The sequence below is a fragment of the Alligator mississippiensis genome, chromosome 15 (genome assembly GCF_030867095.1).
Source record: "Alligator mississippiensis isolate rAllMis1 chromosome 15, rAllMis1, whole genome shotgun sequence".
Lineage (NCBI taxonomy): Eukaryota > Metazoa > Chordata > Crocodylia > Alligatoridae > Alligator > Alligator mississippiensis.
This window is the reverse complement of record NC_081838.1, coordinates 25,640,264-25,653,337: the sequence shown is the minus strand read 5'-3', so window position 1 is coordinate 25,653,337 and position 13,074 is coordinate 25,640,264. Positions and strand designations below refer to the sequence as shown.

At 53.6% G+C, this 13,074-nt stretch overlaps 1 protein-coding gene across 5 annotated transcripts in view; it reads left to right on the top strand.

The window, feature by feature from the left end:
• The first annotated feature begins 7,284 nt into the window (after window positions 1–7,284).
• LOC132243173 (zinc finger protein 311-like) overlaps window positions 7,285–13,074 on the top strand; it is a 28,502-nt gene continuing 22,712 nt past the window's right edge. Inside the window, exons 1-5 of one of the 5 annotated variants that reach the window (XM_059718956.1) lie at window positions 7,783–7,906; window positions 9,563–9,610; window positions 9,721–10,048; window positions 10,438–10,645; window positions 11,550–11,639. In XM_059718956.1, coding sequence (XP_059574939.1) covers window positions 9,812–10,048; window positions 10,438–10,645; window positions 11,550–11,639 — 535 coding nt within the window. In that variant the 5' untranslated portion in view covers window positions 7,783–7,906; window positions 9,563–9,610; window positions 9,721–9,811. Of the gene's footprint in view, window positions 7,549–7,782; window positions 7,911–9,562; window positions 9,611–9,720; window positions 10,049–10,082; window positions 10,324–10,437; window positions 10,646–11,549; window positions 11,640–13,074 lie in introns of those variants that run through there. The other 4 variants (XM_059718957.1, XM_059718954.1, XM_059718955.1 and 1 more) reach the window with 4 other exon arrangements.

The window sequence follows — 13,074 nt, the reverse complement described above, 5'->3', positions numbered from 1 at the left end:
ATGCTCAGTGATGCTACTGCACAGTACCAATGAACTACTGCAGCGTTTCCCAACCGGTGTGTCGCAGCACGCTGGTGTGCTGTCAGCCACGTCCAGGTGTGCCGTGAAATCTTGGGGGGCGTGGCTACAGCCAGTACCGCCACTGCTGCCCCGCTGCCACCACCATCACCGCCGCCACTGTGTCCCAGCTGGCCCCGCACCGATAGCCCTACACTGCTCCACATTCAACCACTCACCACCACTTCCCGCTCTGCGTCTGGTGTGCTGTGGGATGGAAAAGGTTGAGAAACACTGAGCTACTGTGCAATAAGTGTCTCATGTAGACACAACCACACAGATACAGGTGCACAAACAGGCATAGCCTCACACAGGCACACACAGAGGCACACACAGACACACAGGCTCTCAGACCTGCTTGCTTGGACCAGGGAGTTGGACTAAATGTGACCTCCTGAGATCACTCCCGACCCTCATTTTCTTGCAGACACAAGCCCCAAGCTGTGTGTGTGTGTGTGTGTGTGTGTGTGTGTGTGTGTGTGTGTGTGTGTGTGTGTGTGTGTGTGTGTGTGTAAAACCCCCTCTCCTTAACCCATTCCCTGCCAGCCTCTGGCCATGCACTTACCTGGGGGGGGCATTGCATCCCACCCAACCTCCCTCTTACCAGAGCTTCCAGCCTCCTCCCAGCCTCCTGTCCATCCCACAATGCACCAAGGTGCCCCCCCCAGGGATGGAGCAGGGAGCAAAGGGGAATGGGGACTGGCTGAGGTGCCCTCCTCCACATAGTAGGAAATGCAGCAACTAAACTAAACGAGACACTGACAGCTGAGTGGAAGGAGGGGCAGAGCTTACTTTCATTGGAGTCTATAACTTGATCCCAGCTGCACAGCTGGTCTGATATCACTGTAAGAAATGCTTGCTTCTGCCTTTTATGTTTCCAGTCGTTGCTCTTTGCAGCTGGTGTGCACGCACAAACCTGCTATCCAGACAGGCTCCCTCTGTCTGCTGGCTACTTGTTACTTGTGGTTTTGAAGCTGGAGTTAAATGCCCTTTCTTAAGTGTTATTTCTGGACCATCACGGCTACAGTGCTCTCACACTATGGAAACACAATGGGCAATTTTTCCTTGAAAGGTTGTCTAACATGTCTCCCCACTATACAGTTGGTCCAATCAAAGTACTAAAAACTCCCCTTTTTTCTCCCATTTCCTGGCCCATCACCACTACAACACTCCAACCCTGCTGAAGAGCTGAAAATGCAGTTACCACTGAGGGACTGTACCTGTGAAAGAGTAAAAGATCACTCCCCTAAAGCTAGAGGGGGAAAAAAGGCCCAGAAAATTTAAAAAGACCACCTTAAGATAATCAAAAGGACAAGGCAGATTGCACTGTTGACATGTGTCCCCAGCCATAAAGGAAAAGAAGAAACGATTTGAAAAAACCTGAAATGCTCATAGACATGCCTGCTGCTGCAAACAGAAAAAATTAGTTGTAAGGGAAAAATCTGTGCCATGAGTATAAACAGTTTGGAAAAGTCCCAAGTATGGGACATTAATAACGATGCTAACAAGATGGAAATGATGTTGTAGCTGTGATGGTCCAATCTTTCTGCCTCTCACAAAAAGATATGAGAAAGCCAAAAATGTACAATCTGCACCTGCCTCCAGTTGTTGTAACAGAGCAGGGGGGAAAATCACTCACACACACACACAGAGCCGCAAAACCTTTACCAACAGTCCAGTGGACTCGGTGCAACCTGAACAGAGACTCTGAGTTAGGAAATCCCTTTTCTCAAAATTAAATATAATTCCAGTTCCTCCAACCTTCCCTTGCAAGTCTTGTTCTCCAGATGTGTGATTATTTTTGTTGCTTTCTGCTGGACTCTTACTGAATTTTCCACATCTTTCCACAACATTAGACCCTACTTATGGCGAGGCTTCACCACGGCTGCATAGAGTGGAAAAATCACTTCCCTTGATTGCAGGTGACTCTCTTGTTAATATATCCCCATACTCTATTAGCCTTCTTTCTGCAACATATTCTTGATTGGCAATCCACTTCCAGTACACTATATCCCACAGGTCCTTTTGTACACTCCTAAATCCTAACCAGCAACTGCAGAGCCAGCACACTGCACACGCATCCTGCAGCCTCAGAAATGTAGGCAGTCATTTGGTGGCTATGATGTGTATAAAATGCAGTCACCGATAGGAGCTATGAGGACCTGGAATACAATCAATGCAGGGGAAATCCCCCAGTCAGCAAGACCCCCCCCCCCCCCCCCGGTTGTTGACTTGTCACTGGGGGAGCAAGGGTCCCCCCCACAACTAAGGTGGCACCAGTCGCCCATGATTATAATCTCAGTGTTTCCCAACCTTTCTTAAGTGTTATTTCTGGCTGCTTCAGCACAGACATACGGGGTGAGATAGTCCCTGCCCTGGGGAATTTTGCACTCTGGGGCTGCCTAGAGAGAGCAGAGTCTGACAGCAGGTCTGTGGTAGCATCGGGAATATGACCCAGGGCTCCTGCATGCCCATCCAGGGCCTGTCCCACTCAGCCTCCGGCCCCACATATCAAGCATGGGAGAAGCTGGCAGGGTCCTCGCTCTGGGTTGGGCATGACAGAGATGATGTGAACTTGTCCAGGGAATAAATGCCAGAAGTGGGGCTTGCAAGACCCCCCTCCCTGCAAATGCCATCACTGGCTCAGACCTGGATAACACAGCAGGGGCCATCACATAACTGCAAGAGCTTTGACACAGCCACAAACTAGCTCTAGAGATGGGAGCTGTGCCCTCCTGCAGCCATGAGAGACCCAGGTGAGCACAAGCTCCACAAAGGAGGTTGGGGATGGGGGTTCTCCAACATTTGGGTGGAGCTGCAATCATGGTCTGTAGGGTGTCAGGCTCAGACATGCCCCATCTTTTAACCCAGCCTTTCCCTCAGCCTTTGAGAGCTATGATAACTAACTGCCCTTGGCTCTCTGCATGGTTGGGGGTGGAGCGGGAGCAGTGGGGGTCAAGCATCATTCTTTGCTGTTTTACAGATGGGGGGAATGAGGTATGAAGAGAGGAGGGAACCCCTTCACAGTCTCACCCAGATCCTAGTGATCCTCATGCCCAGTACTCCATGCTTTAGCTCACTGAATCCCCCTGCCCATCTCAAGCTGGGAATGTTACCTGGGCATCCTGGCTCTTAGTTCATTACTCTAGCCACTAGGTCCTAAGAGCTGTGAAGCAAACCTACCTCTCCTGACACCCAGCTTCCCTTCTCTAAGTCACGAGAGCCCCCTCCCCTCCCCAGGTCACAGACAGAACAGGAGTCCTGACCCCTTAGCCCAGGGAAAGACCCCATCAGAGAAGTGGGCCATATGCATGCAAGGACGTGGCCTACCCAGCCAGCACCTATACATGTATTTCAAAGGCTGCATTGAGATCCCACTGAAGACACTTGGGGAGCTTTAAAATCCCGCCCTTGCTGAAATTCTGAATAGTTTTTTTAGCAGTTGCTGTCCCGTTTTGTTTTCCCCTCTAAACACCCTAGAATCGCCTGCTAAAACTGCATTAAATGGTGAAGCCAAGAAGATAAGAAATGGACAAATCAGGTTAAATGGCAACCCTCACACTTCCCACATTGGGAAAGGCCACCTACTTGACAGGGCTTCAGACTAGGATCACTGGGGGACGGGACGGTCAACTAACAGTCCAAGCCCAGGTCATGTCAACCACAGTATTAACAGGTTGCTTAACCCAAGGGAACCTACTCTGACAACAGCCCAAGGAAAGGTCACGTCCCAGCGCACAGGGAAGCCCAGGGCTTCCCATGGCAGGCTCTGCTGCCTGCACACAAACACCGGGAGTTTGGGAAACAAGCAAGAGGAACAGGCCCTTCTCCTGAGCGACAATTATGATCTCGTAGGGATAACGGAGACCTGGTGGGAATCCACATATCACCGGTCCATAGGTATAGAAGGCTATACCCTGTACAGGAGGGACCGGGTTGGAAAGAGGGGTGGGGGTGTAGCTCTCTACATGAAGGAGCAGTACATTTCCCTTCAAACCAGGTTTAGTAACCAGGGAGGGTGTCTTGAGATCCTCTGGGTTAAAATACAAGGAGAGCATGGGGAAGGGGATATAATTGTAGGAATGTATTACAGACCTCGCAACCAAGAGGAAGAGCTGGATCGTGAATTCAATAGGGAACTGGCTGAGGCTGCGCACTCTCAATGCATGGTCGCCATGGGTGACTTCAACCTCCCTGACATCTCATGGGAAGAGCACACGGCCAAATCTGACCGGTCGCATAGCTTCCTTGCTTGCATTGATGAGCCCTACCTAACGCAACAGGTCTATGGGCCAACTAGGGGGAGGCAGTGTTGGATCTGGTTCTGGCCAAAGGGGATGATCTGGTGAGCGATCAGCAGGAAGCTTGGTGACAGCGACCATGAACTGATCACTTTCTCTGTCCAACGCAGGGCGGGCAAGTCTCTCAGTAAAACAGAAATCCTCAGCTTTGGGAAGGCTGACTTTCACAAACTCAGGAGACTGGTCAGTCAGGCAGTAAGAGACCATGACCCCTCAGAAAGGGGAATCCATGAGGAATGGTGGTTCCTTAAGGACTCAATCCTCGAAGTACAAGGAAAGCCCATCGTGTCCTGTAGGAAATGCAGTCAGTGGACTGGGAAACCAACTTGGCTCAGTAGGGAACTTTTGGACCCCCTGAAACTAAAAAGAGAAGCCTGCTCCAGACGGAAAATGGGACTCATCACCAAGGAGGAGTACACAGCACTAACCCACACCTGTAGAGAGCGGACCAGAAAAGTCAAGGCAGAAACCAAACTCAGGCTAGCCACAGGAATCAAGGACAACAAAAAGTCCTTCTTCAGATAGGTGGGAAGTTGGAGAAAGAACAAAGGCAACAATGGGTCCCTGTTAAATCAAACGGGGCAGCTGACATCTGACACTTGGGAAAAGGCCAATCTCCTAAATGATTACTTTGCATCAGTCTTCCACCCACCAAAGGGAGTCACCCTGCTGGACAGGATGCAAAGCATCCAGGGGGTGGGAGATGGGCCCGCAATCAACGTAGATCAAGTGAGGGAACACCTCGAGCAGCTTGACATCCACTAAGTCCGTGGGCCCAGACAGAATGCACCCGAGAGTCCAGAAGGAGCTGGTGGACATCGTAGCACACCCTATCATGAAGATATTTGATCACTCGTGGCGCTCGGGAGAGGTACCGGAAGAATGGAAAAGAGCCAACGTGGTCCCAGTCTTCAAGAAAGGAAGGAAGGAAGATCCAGAGAATGACAGATCAATCAGTCTGATGTCCATCCCTGAAAAGATCCTGGAGAAAATCATCAAGGGATCCATCAGCAACAGGCTAACAGAAGGCAACTTTCTGAGTGCCAGCCAACATGGCTTTGTCGCTGGAAGGTCCTACCTGACCAAACTCATCTCCTTCTGTGGTCAGGTGATGCACTGCCTGGACAAGGAAGATGAGGTTGATGTCATATATTTTTATTTCAAGAAGGCCTTTGATTTGGTCTCCCACAATGTCCTCATGGCTAAGCTGGAGACCTGCAGCCTTGACCACCCCACGGTCCAATGGCTGGGGAACTGGCTCTGGGGCCAGACCCAAGGAGTATTAGTTGATGGGAGTAAGTCAATGGTGCAAGGTAACCAGTGGGGTCCCTCAGGGCTCAGTACTCAGGCCAGGACTCTTCAACATCTTTAACGATCTGGATTCGGGCGTCAGATGCGGACCTGCAAAGTTCGCAGATGACACTAAACTATGGGGGAAGGCAGTCACACTGGAGGACAGGCTGGGGATACAGGCTGACCTGGACAGGCTCGCAAGGTGCGGGGACAAAAACCTGAAGGCATTTAATGCGGAGAAGTGTAGGGTGCTCCACCTCGGGAGGAAAAACTAGCATCATACTTATAGGCTTGGCAGGGCTCGCTAGCACCACGACCGAAAGAAACTTGGGGGTCTTGACTGACCATAAGATGAACATGTGCCACCAATGTGATGCTGTGGCTGGCAAAGCAAACCAAACACTGGCACTGATGCATCTCAAGCAAAACCAGGGATATCCTTCTCCTGCTGTACTCAGCCTTAGTGAGGCTGCAGCTGGAGTACTGCATCCAGTTTTGGGCCCCCCACTTCAGGAGGGACGTGGATAGCCTTGAGAGAGTCCAGAGGAGAGCCACCCACATGATCAAAGGCGAAGAGAAGCAAGCCTTACGAGGAGAGGCTGAGGGACTTGGCACTCTTCAGCCTGGAGAAGAGAAGGCTCAGGGGGGACTTGGTGGCAGCCTATAAGTACGTGAGGGGGTGCACCAGGAGCTGGGAGAACAGTTGTTCACCAGGACCCCCCAAGGGATAACAAGGTCCAGTGGCCACAAACTCCTGGAAGGCCGATTTGGACTGAACATAAGGAAAACCTTCTTCACAGTCCGAGTGTCCGGGGTCTTGAACAGACTCCCAGCCTCCCCCACCCCGAGGTGGTGCAAGCACCTATCTGGACTCATTAAAAAGGTGTTTGGCTGCATATCTTGTGGGGATCATTTGATCCCCGCAGACTTCCTGCCTATGGCAGGGGGCTGGACTTGATGATCTCGCGAGGTCCCTTCCAGCCCCTAATGCCTATGAAATCTATGAATCGCTTATTCATATTTTATAATTACTATCAGCATATGTTGAATGGCTAGGCATGATTTAAAAAAGCAATTCCCATTGTAGAGAAAAAACATCAATATTTTTGTTTCAAGTATTTGAGATGGGCCCTTTCTGAAGTTTCTCCTAATTTGTTCCTGATTTCATTCATTCAAATCACAAGTATCCTCGAAATGCTTTCCAAGACAACATGGAATAAAATTAAAAGCCCTTTTCTTTTCAAAAGTAACCTTCAAGAACACTGAAAGGCGCAACTTTTTTCCCCAAAGGATAAATTTTAATCCTGTCGGCAATTTTTCACCCATGCACACATACACACGCTTACTATCCAGGGCCTGCAAATCCAAAAAATGGCTTTTCTTCGAACAGAAGTTTTCCACTTGAAAAATTTCAGCCGCTGCTCTTTTTGCTTATCATTTAGGCCGTGGCTGGTCCTGCCAGACCAGGCTTCCTTGCAGTAGGCAGGGCACATTTTGAGGAGTAAAAGGCCCTCCTCCTGCAAAGACCCTTTGCTCTGGAAGCACGACGCCGGGGCTGCGTCCTGGCTGCATTGGGGGGGGGGGGGGCAGCCGGAGCAGACATCCCTGCAGCGGCCTCGCTCCAAGCAGCAGCAGAGACCGCGGCTTGAGCCGGGGCGCAAGGAAGAAGGGAGCGAGGGAGGCCGAGGCGCGGGGAGCCCAGGCTGGGGGAGCTCCCGCAGGGATGCCGGCGCCCAACTGGGCTGTGCGGGCGCGGGCGCGCAGGAGGAGATGCCCCGCTGCCGTGAGCAGATGCCAGGCGGGGGAGCTGCGCCCCACTTCCCGGGGGCGGCCACAACAGCCTCGCTCCTCGTGCCCGCCTGCACGGGCGCGGGGGCTTCGCATCAGGGAGGCAAATGTACGCACAGCCGCCGCGACACTGAACGACCCCGCGCACACGGGCTCGGCGTTTCCGTGCGCGCCTCGCGCCCGGCCCGGCCCGGCCCGGCCCCGGGGGGCTGCCGCGGGGAGGGGAGGGGAGGGGAGCGGGGCGCCGTGCAGTGCCGCGCCGCGCCTGGGCTCCGCCGCTGCCTGCGCCGGGGCTGGCACCTCCCACCCGGCCCCGCGCCAGGGGGAGGGAGGGAGGGAGCGAGCGGGGGCTGCGGGGCCGCGGCCGCGGCCGGGGGAGGAGCCTGCCCGCATTGTCCCGGCTGCGGGGCGGCCAGTGCCTGCTCGCCCGCCCGCGCGAGCCAGAGAGCCAGCCAGCCAGCCAGCGAGTGAGTGCGTGCGTGCGGGCGGTGCGCCGGGGCCGGGCCGGGCCGGGCCGAGCACACGGGCCGGGCCGCTCGGGGGGGGCGCGTGCGCGTGCATGCGTGTGGAGTGTGCAATTGACCCCGGATGCACGGGGGTGCGCACGTGTGTGTGCGCGCGTGTGTTAGTGAAATTGACCCCGGATGCATAGCTGTGCCTATGGGGGGGTGGGGGGTGTATGCGAAATTGACCCCGGATGCATGGTTGTGCGCACATGTGTGTGCATGCACGTGAAATTTAGTCTAGATGTGCATATGTGTGTGTGTAATTGACCCTAGATGCATGGGTGTGTGCACATGTGTGTGTGTGATTCACCCTAGATGCAATTGTGTGCTGTGTGTGTGTGAAATTTACCTAGATGAATGGTTCTGCACACGTGTGCACACGCGCATGAAATGTACTCTAGATGCGCATGTGTGTGTGAGAAATTGACCCTGGATGCATGGTTGTATACACATGTGCGCGCATGCATGTGATTTACCCTAGATGTATGTGTGTGCGCGCAAAATTTACCCTGGATGCATGGTTCTGCACACCTGCATACACTTGTGACATTTACTCTAGTTGCATGTGCGTGTGTGAAATTGACCCTGGATGCATAGTTGTGTGCACAGGTGTTCAGAGTGTGTGTGTGTGTCAGATGCCCAGATTTGTGTGTGTCTGCATGTTCACATGCCCAATGCATGTGTGTGCACGTACCTGTATTGGGAATGTGTGGGTATGTGCGTGTGCACATCTGTGTGAAATTTACCTCAGATGCATGTGTATCCATCCGTGCGTGTGTGTGTGGCTGCATGTGTACATGCGTTGGCAGTGTGTGTGTGTGTGTGTGTGTGTGTGTGTGCATGTGTGTGTAGGGGTGTTGGTTGTAGCCGTGTTGGTCTAAGCACACAGGCAGACACAGTTCTTTGGGTAAATCCAGTATCTTTTATTAGAACAGCTAAATAGTTGGAAAAGATGTTCTTTGCAAGCTTTTAGTAAAAAGGGGGTTTGTGTCCAAAAGCTTGTCCATCCCCCTGCTCCAAGCAGGACCAGCCCCTACTAGATGGTCCCAGCCACGGCTTTGTCTAGCTGGGTTTTCAAAACCTTCAAGGATGGAGATCTCACCTCCTCTATGGGTAGCCTGTTCCAGTGCTTTACTACCTTCCTCATGAGAGTTTTTCCTAATATCCTCAACTTCCCTTCCTGCAACTTGAGACCATTGGTCTTGTTCTGCCCCCACTGAGAACAGTCCAGCTCCATCCTCTTTGCAACCCCCCTGCAGGTAGCTGAAGGCTTCTATTCAATCCCCTCTCGGTCTTCACTTCTCCAGACTAAAAAAGCCAAGACCACTTAGCCTCTCTGCATCAGCCTCTTCCCAGTCTCCGAACCATTTTTGTTGCCCTCTGCTTCTCTCCAATTTGTCCGTGTCCTTTGTGTAGTGGGGGCCCAGAGCTGGACAGAGGACTCCAGATGTGCCCTCACCAGTGGCAAACAGAGGCGAAGAATCACTTCCCTCCATCTGCTGGCAGGGCTCCTACTAATGCACCCCAGGGTGCTGTTAACGTTCTTCACAACAAGGGTACACCGTTGGCTCCTGTTCAGCTCATTGTCCACTGTAACGCCCAGGTCCTTTTCTACAGAGCTGCTGGAGAAACTAGTCGGTCCCCCCATGCAGCCGCTCAGTTTAGGTGAGGCCAGAGGGTGTTGTGGCTGGCTGAGGGGCTGTGGATCTGCGGTGGTGTATTGTGGTCCTGGCTCCCCCATTACAAGACAAAACCCTGTTGTCTCCTTCCTGCAGGTAGCCAGGAGCCCGGACGCTGCCAACTGGTCCCGTGTGTGACGGGCGGGAGAGCAAGAGCGCAGGCCCAGGCTGGGGTGAGGCAGACAAGATGACTGCTGAGCTGGAGCCGGCTCCAAGCTTAGTGCTCCCCTTCCCAGCACTGGTGCATCCTCTGGCGACGATGGAGGAGCAGGAGCCAGCTGGCCCTGAGCCCAGGGCAGGACCGGAGGGAGGAGGGAAAGTCCCTCGTGTTGTCCAGGCTGGGACAGGTAGAGTATCCCCAAGGTGGTTGACACCACAACAGATCAAGCAGGAGCCGCTGGAGGAGCCTGTCCAGCGCTGGCAGGTGAGTGTCTCTGTGCTGAGGCTTTGCTGACAAATACGGCACTGGGGGCAGCTGCCCTGACCTGGGATGTCTGCTCCCAGGTGGCTGAGGGGCTGCAGGCGGGCACCTGCGGGAGCTCTGCCAGCGCTGGCTGGAGCCCCAGCACTGTGGCAAGGGGCAGATCCTGGATCCGCTCCAGGAGATGCTGAGCTGGGATTGGGGGTGCGATGTGGAGACCTGCACCGAGGCGCTGGCCCTGGCTGAGGGGTTTTGGCTGGGGCTGGCAGACGCTCCAGGTGAGAGCATGTCTTCCTCACATTGATGCTGCCTCCCATCTTTCCATGTTTGGGGATGTGCCCTCCCAGCCCCATCTCTCCCGGCTGCCAGCAACATAGTTGTCTTGTTCCCAGGTCACAGTGCACAGGCAGCTTGAAGATGTGGCCTTGGACATGGAGGGACCTGGGGCACTGAGGGAACCTCTCTGCTCCTGGCTGGAGTGGGCGCAGACCCATCCTGGGCATGTGCCGCTGGAGGAGGCAGGATGGCGTGAAACCCCAGGGCCCCAGGAGGAGCTGCCTTGTGTCCCCAAAGAGGAGCCCCCATTCTACCAGGAGCCAGGTAGTGTACCAGGGGCCTGGGTAAAGGTAACGAGGGGCCCGGATGTGGGTGACCGCCTAGCTGCTCAACCCCCAGAATGAGGGGCTGGGACCTCTCGCTGTGAGTCTGAGATGACAGGGCCTCTTTGATTTCTGTCCCCAGGCAGGTCTGGAGTCACATCAGCACCCAGGGGGAATAACACCCTGCCGTGTTATTTTGAAACGTGGGACTGGGGAACCAATGCTCCAGAGGCAGGAATTTTCTCTGTGCTCATGCAAGTTTATTCCACAGCTGGCACACACACCCATACCTAGACGTACACTAGTGACCTTGCCATCGAATCTTGCTCCCTGTCCTGTTGATCAGAAAGTCCCGGGTCTGGCTGGGACATTCAGGGGGGCTGTCTAGTAGCCGAGCAGTGTAGGAGCTGAGGAGGCTAGTAGTCCAGCCATCTGTGACCTTTTGTTTCCAAATTCTTTTATGCCTTTTTGTTATTTGCATATTCATCATTTTCCCCATGATAATTGCTACCGCTACTGGCCATTTACAGGGTATTTGCATTGTTGAATTTTCACCGCTGGCTATATTTCTAAAATCCTGTCTGCAGAGATGCACCCAGATCGGCAGACCTTCCTTGTCATTCTCTTTCTGCCCATCTTCTTACCTGTCTTTGGCAACACTTGCAGCAGTTTGCTCAGCGTTAACTATCTAGTGGCTTTTTAGCAAGCTCCATGGCTAATATAGGGCCTTGTGGAAGCAGATGCTGGCAGCTTTTGTGGTTACACTGAGGGCTACTGTGATCATTATCAGTGTTGGAGTCCCAGGCCCAGGAATGGGCTGATGTGCGTATCTGGGAATGGGTTTGTATAGTGATTTTTGGCTAGCTCTAATTTACATTTAACTGTAGGCCTCTGTCCCACTGCAGATTCCCCCGACACAGAGGAGACTTGGGACTCATCAGCAGATGAAAGCCCCTTGGGCTGCTTCCCCAGACGAGGCTGTTTGCTAGGAGCAGGTAAGAGGCAGTGGCGCTGCCCTTTGCAGTTGAAGGAGGCATTGCTAGTCAGTGGAAAACCTTTCTCCTTGAGTATTTTATTGGGGATCAATCCAGCATGTTTCCTGTTCTGGGATCCTCCTAGAACAGGGGTGGGCAAAGTCTGGCTCACAGGCTGGATCTACCCGGCAGTGGACTCCATTTCCCAGCCACCCCTGCCCAGCTTGGTCCAGGGCCAGGGCAGAGCCGCGATCTGCAGCCTGCATGCTCTGGGCAAGGGCACGCAGGCAGCGGATCACAGCTCTGTCCTGGCTCGGAACCACTCTGTCACTGCTGCAAGGAGCCGGGGTAGAGCTGTGATCTGCAGCCTGCATGCTCCAGGCAGGGACATGCGGGCTGAAGATTGCGGCTCTGCCCCGGCTCCTTGCAGCAGTGACAGCCTGGTCCGGAGCAGGGGCAGAGCTTCTACCTGCAGCCTGCACGTCCCTGCCTGGAGCATGCAGGCTGCAGATCGCAGCTCTGCCCTGGCCCTGACCAACCTGCCCCCACTGCAAGATCCCAGCAGCTCTGGAGCAGCCCCTAGCCCTGCCCTGCCATGCATCCTGTCCTCCTTGGCAACCCCAGCGTTGCCCTATCACAACACAGCTGTGGCTGGAGTCTCCATGGAGACCAGCCCCAGCCATGCAGGCAGGGGCTTCTGGGAAATGGAGTCCAGCTGCCAGCCAGATCCTCCGTTTTGCCCACCATGCCCTAGAAGTCACCCTCAGCCCCTACAGCAAGTGGCCCTGTTTGTTCCCTCCTCCTCCTCTATAGTGTGGATCTTGATGCAGCACCAGGATCCCGGTTACGTTTCTCACAGAGTCTGATGTCTGAGGTTGCCGTTCCCAGCAAGGGCAGAGTCATTGTGGCTCATCTCCAGCTTCACGGCTGGGAAGGTCTATTTAGAAGGGCCTTGCTACTTATTCAGTTTCAAGCTGGGTAGAAACCGGTTGCAGAGTTGTTACATATGTTAAAGGACTAGCTCTGTAGCTGGTTGGCTCTCTTAAGAGCTGGGGAGTCATTTCTTGTGCATGATATTGGCTTGCATGTGTAGCCGATTTCAATTTATGTTGCCATTCACCAATTCATTGCATAATATTTATCTAATGAGTAGCAGGGGCCTTAGAAGACCTATGGGACTTTGGCTCTTTCATCTCTCTCCTTTCCCCTACACTGAGGTCTGGGGGTTGACTTAGGCACATGCCAGCACAAGGGAGTAGCAGGGCTTTGCCTTTGCCAGTGGCACTAGGGCTAACCTGTGTCATCCTTGCTGTTTTCTTTGGGTGTTAATTGTTAGTGTTGAAGGGCCCGGTCACACGTTACATATATTATGCAATTTACTGCTCAGTTACGCAATGTATTTAGCCTGGCCACACGTGCAAAGTTATAATCATGCAACAAAAATGACTACGCAGCC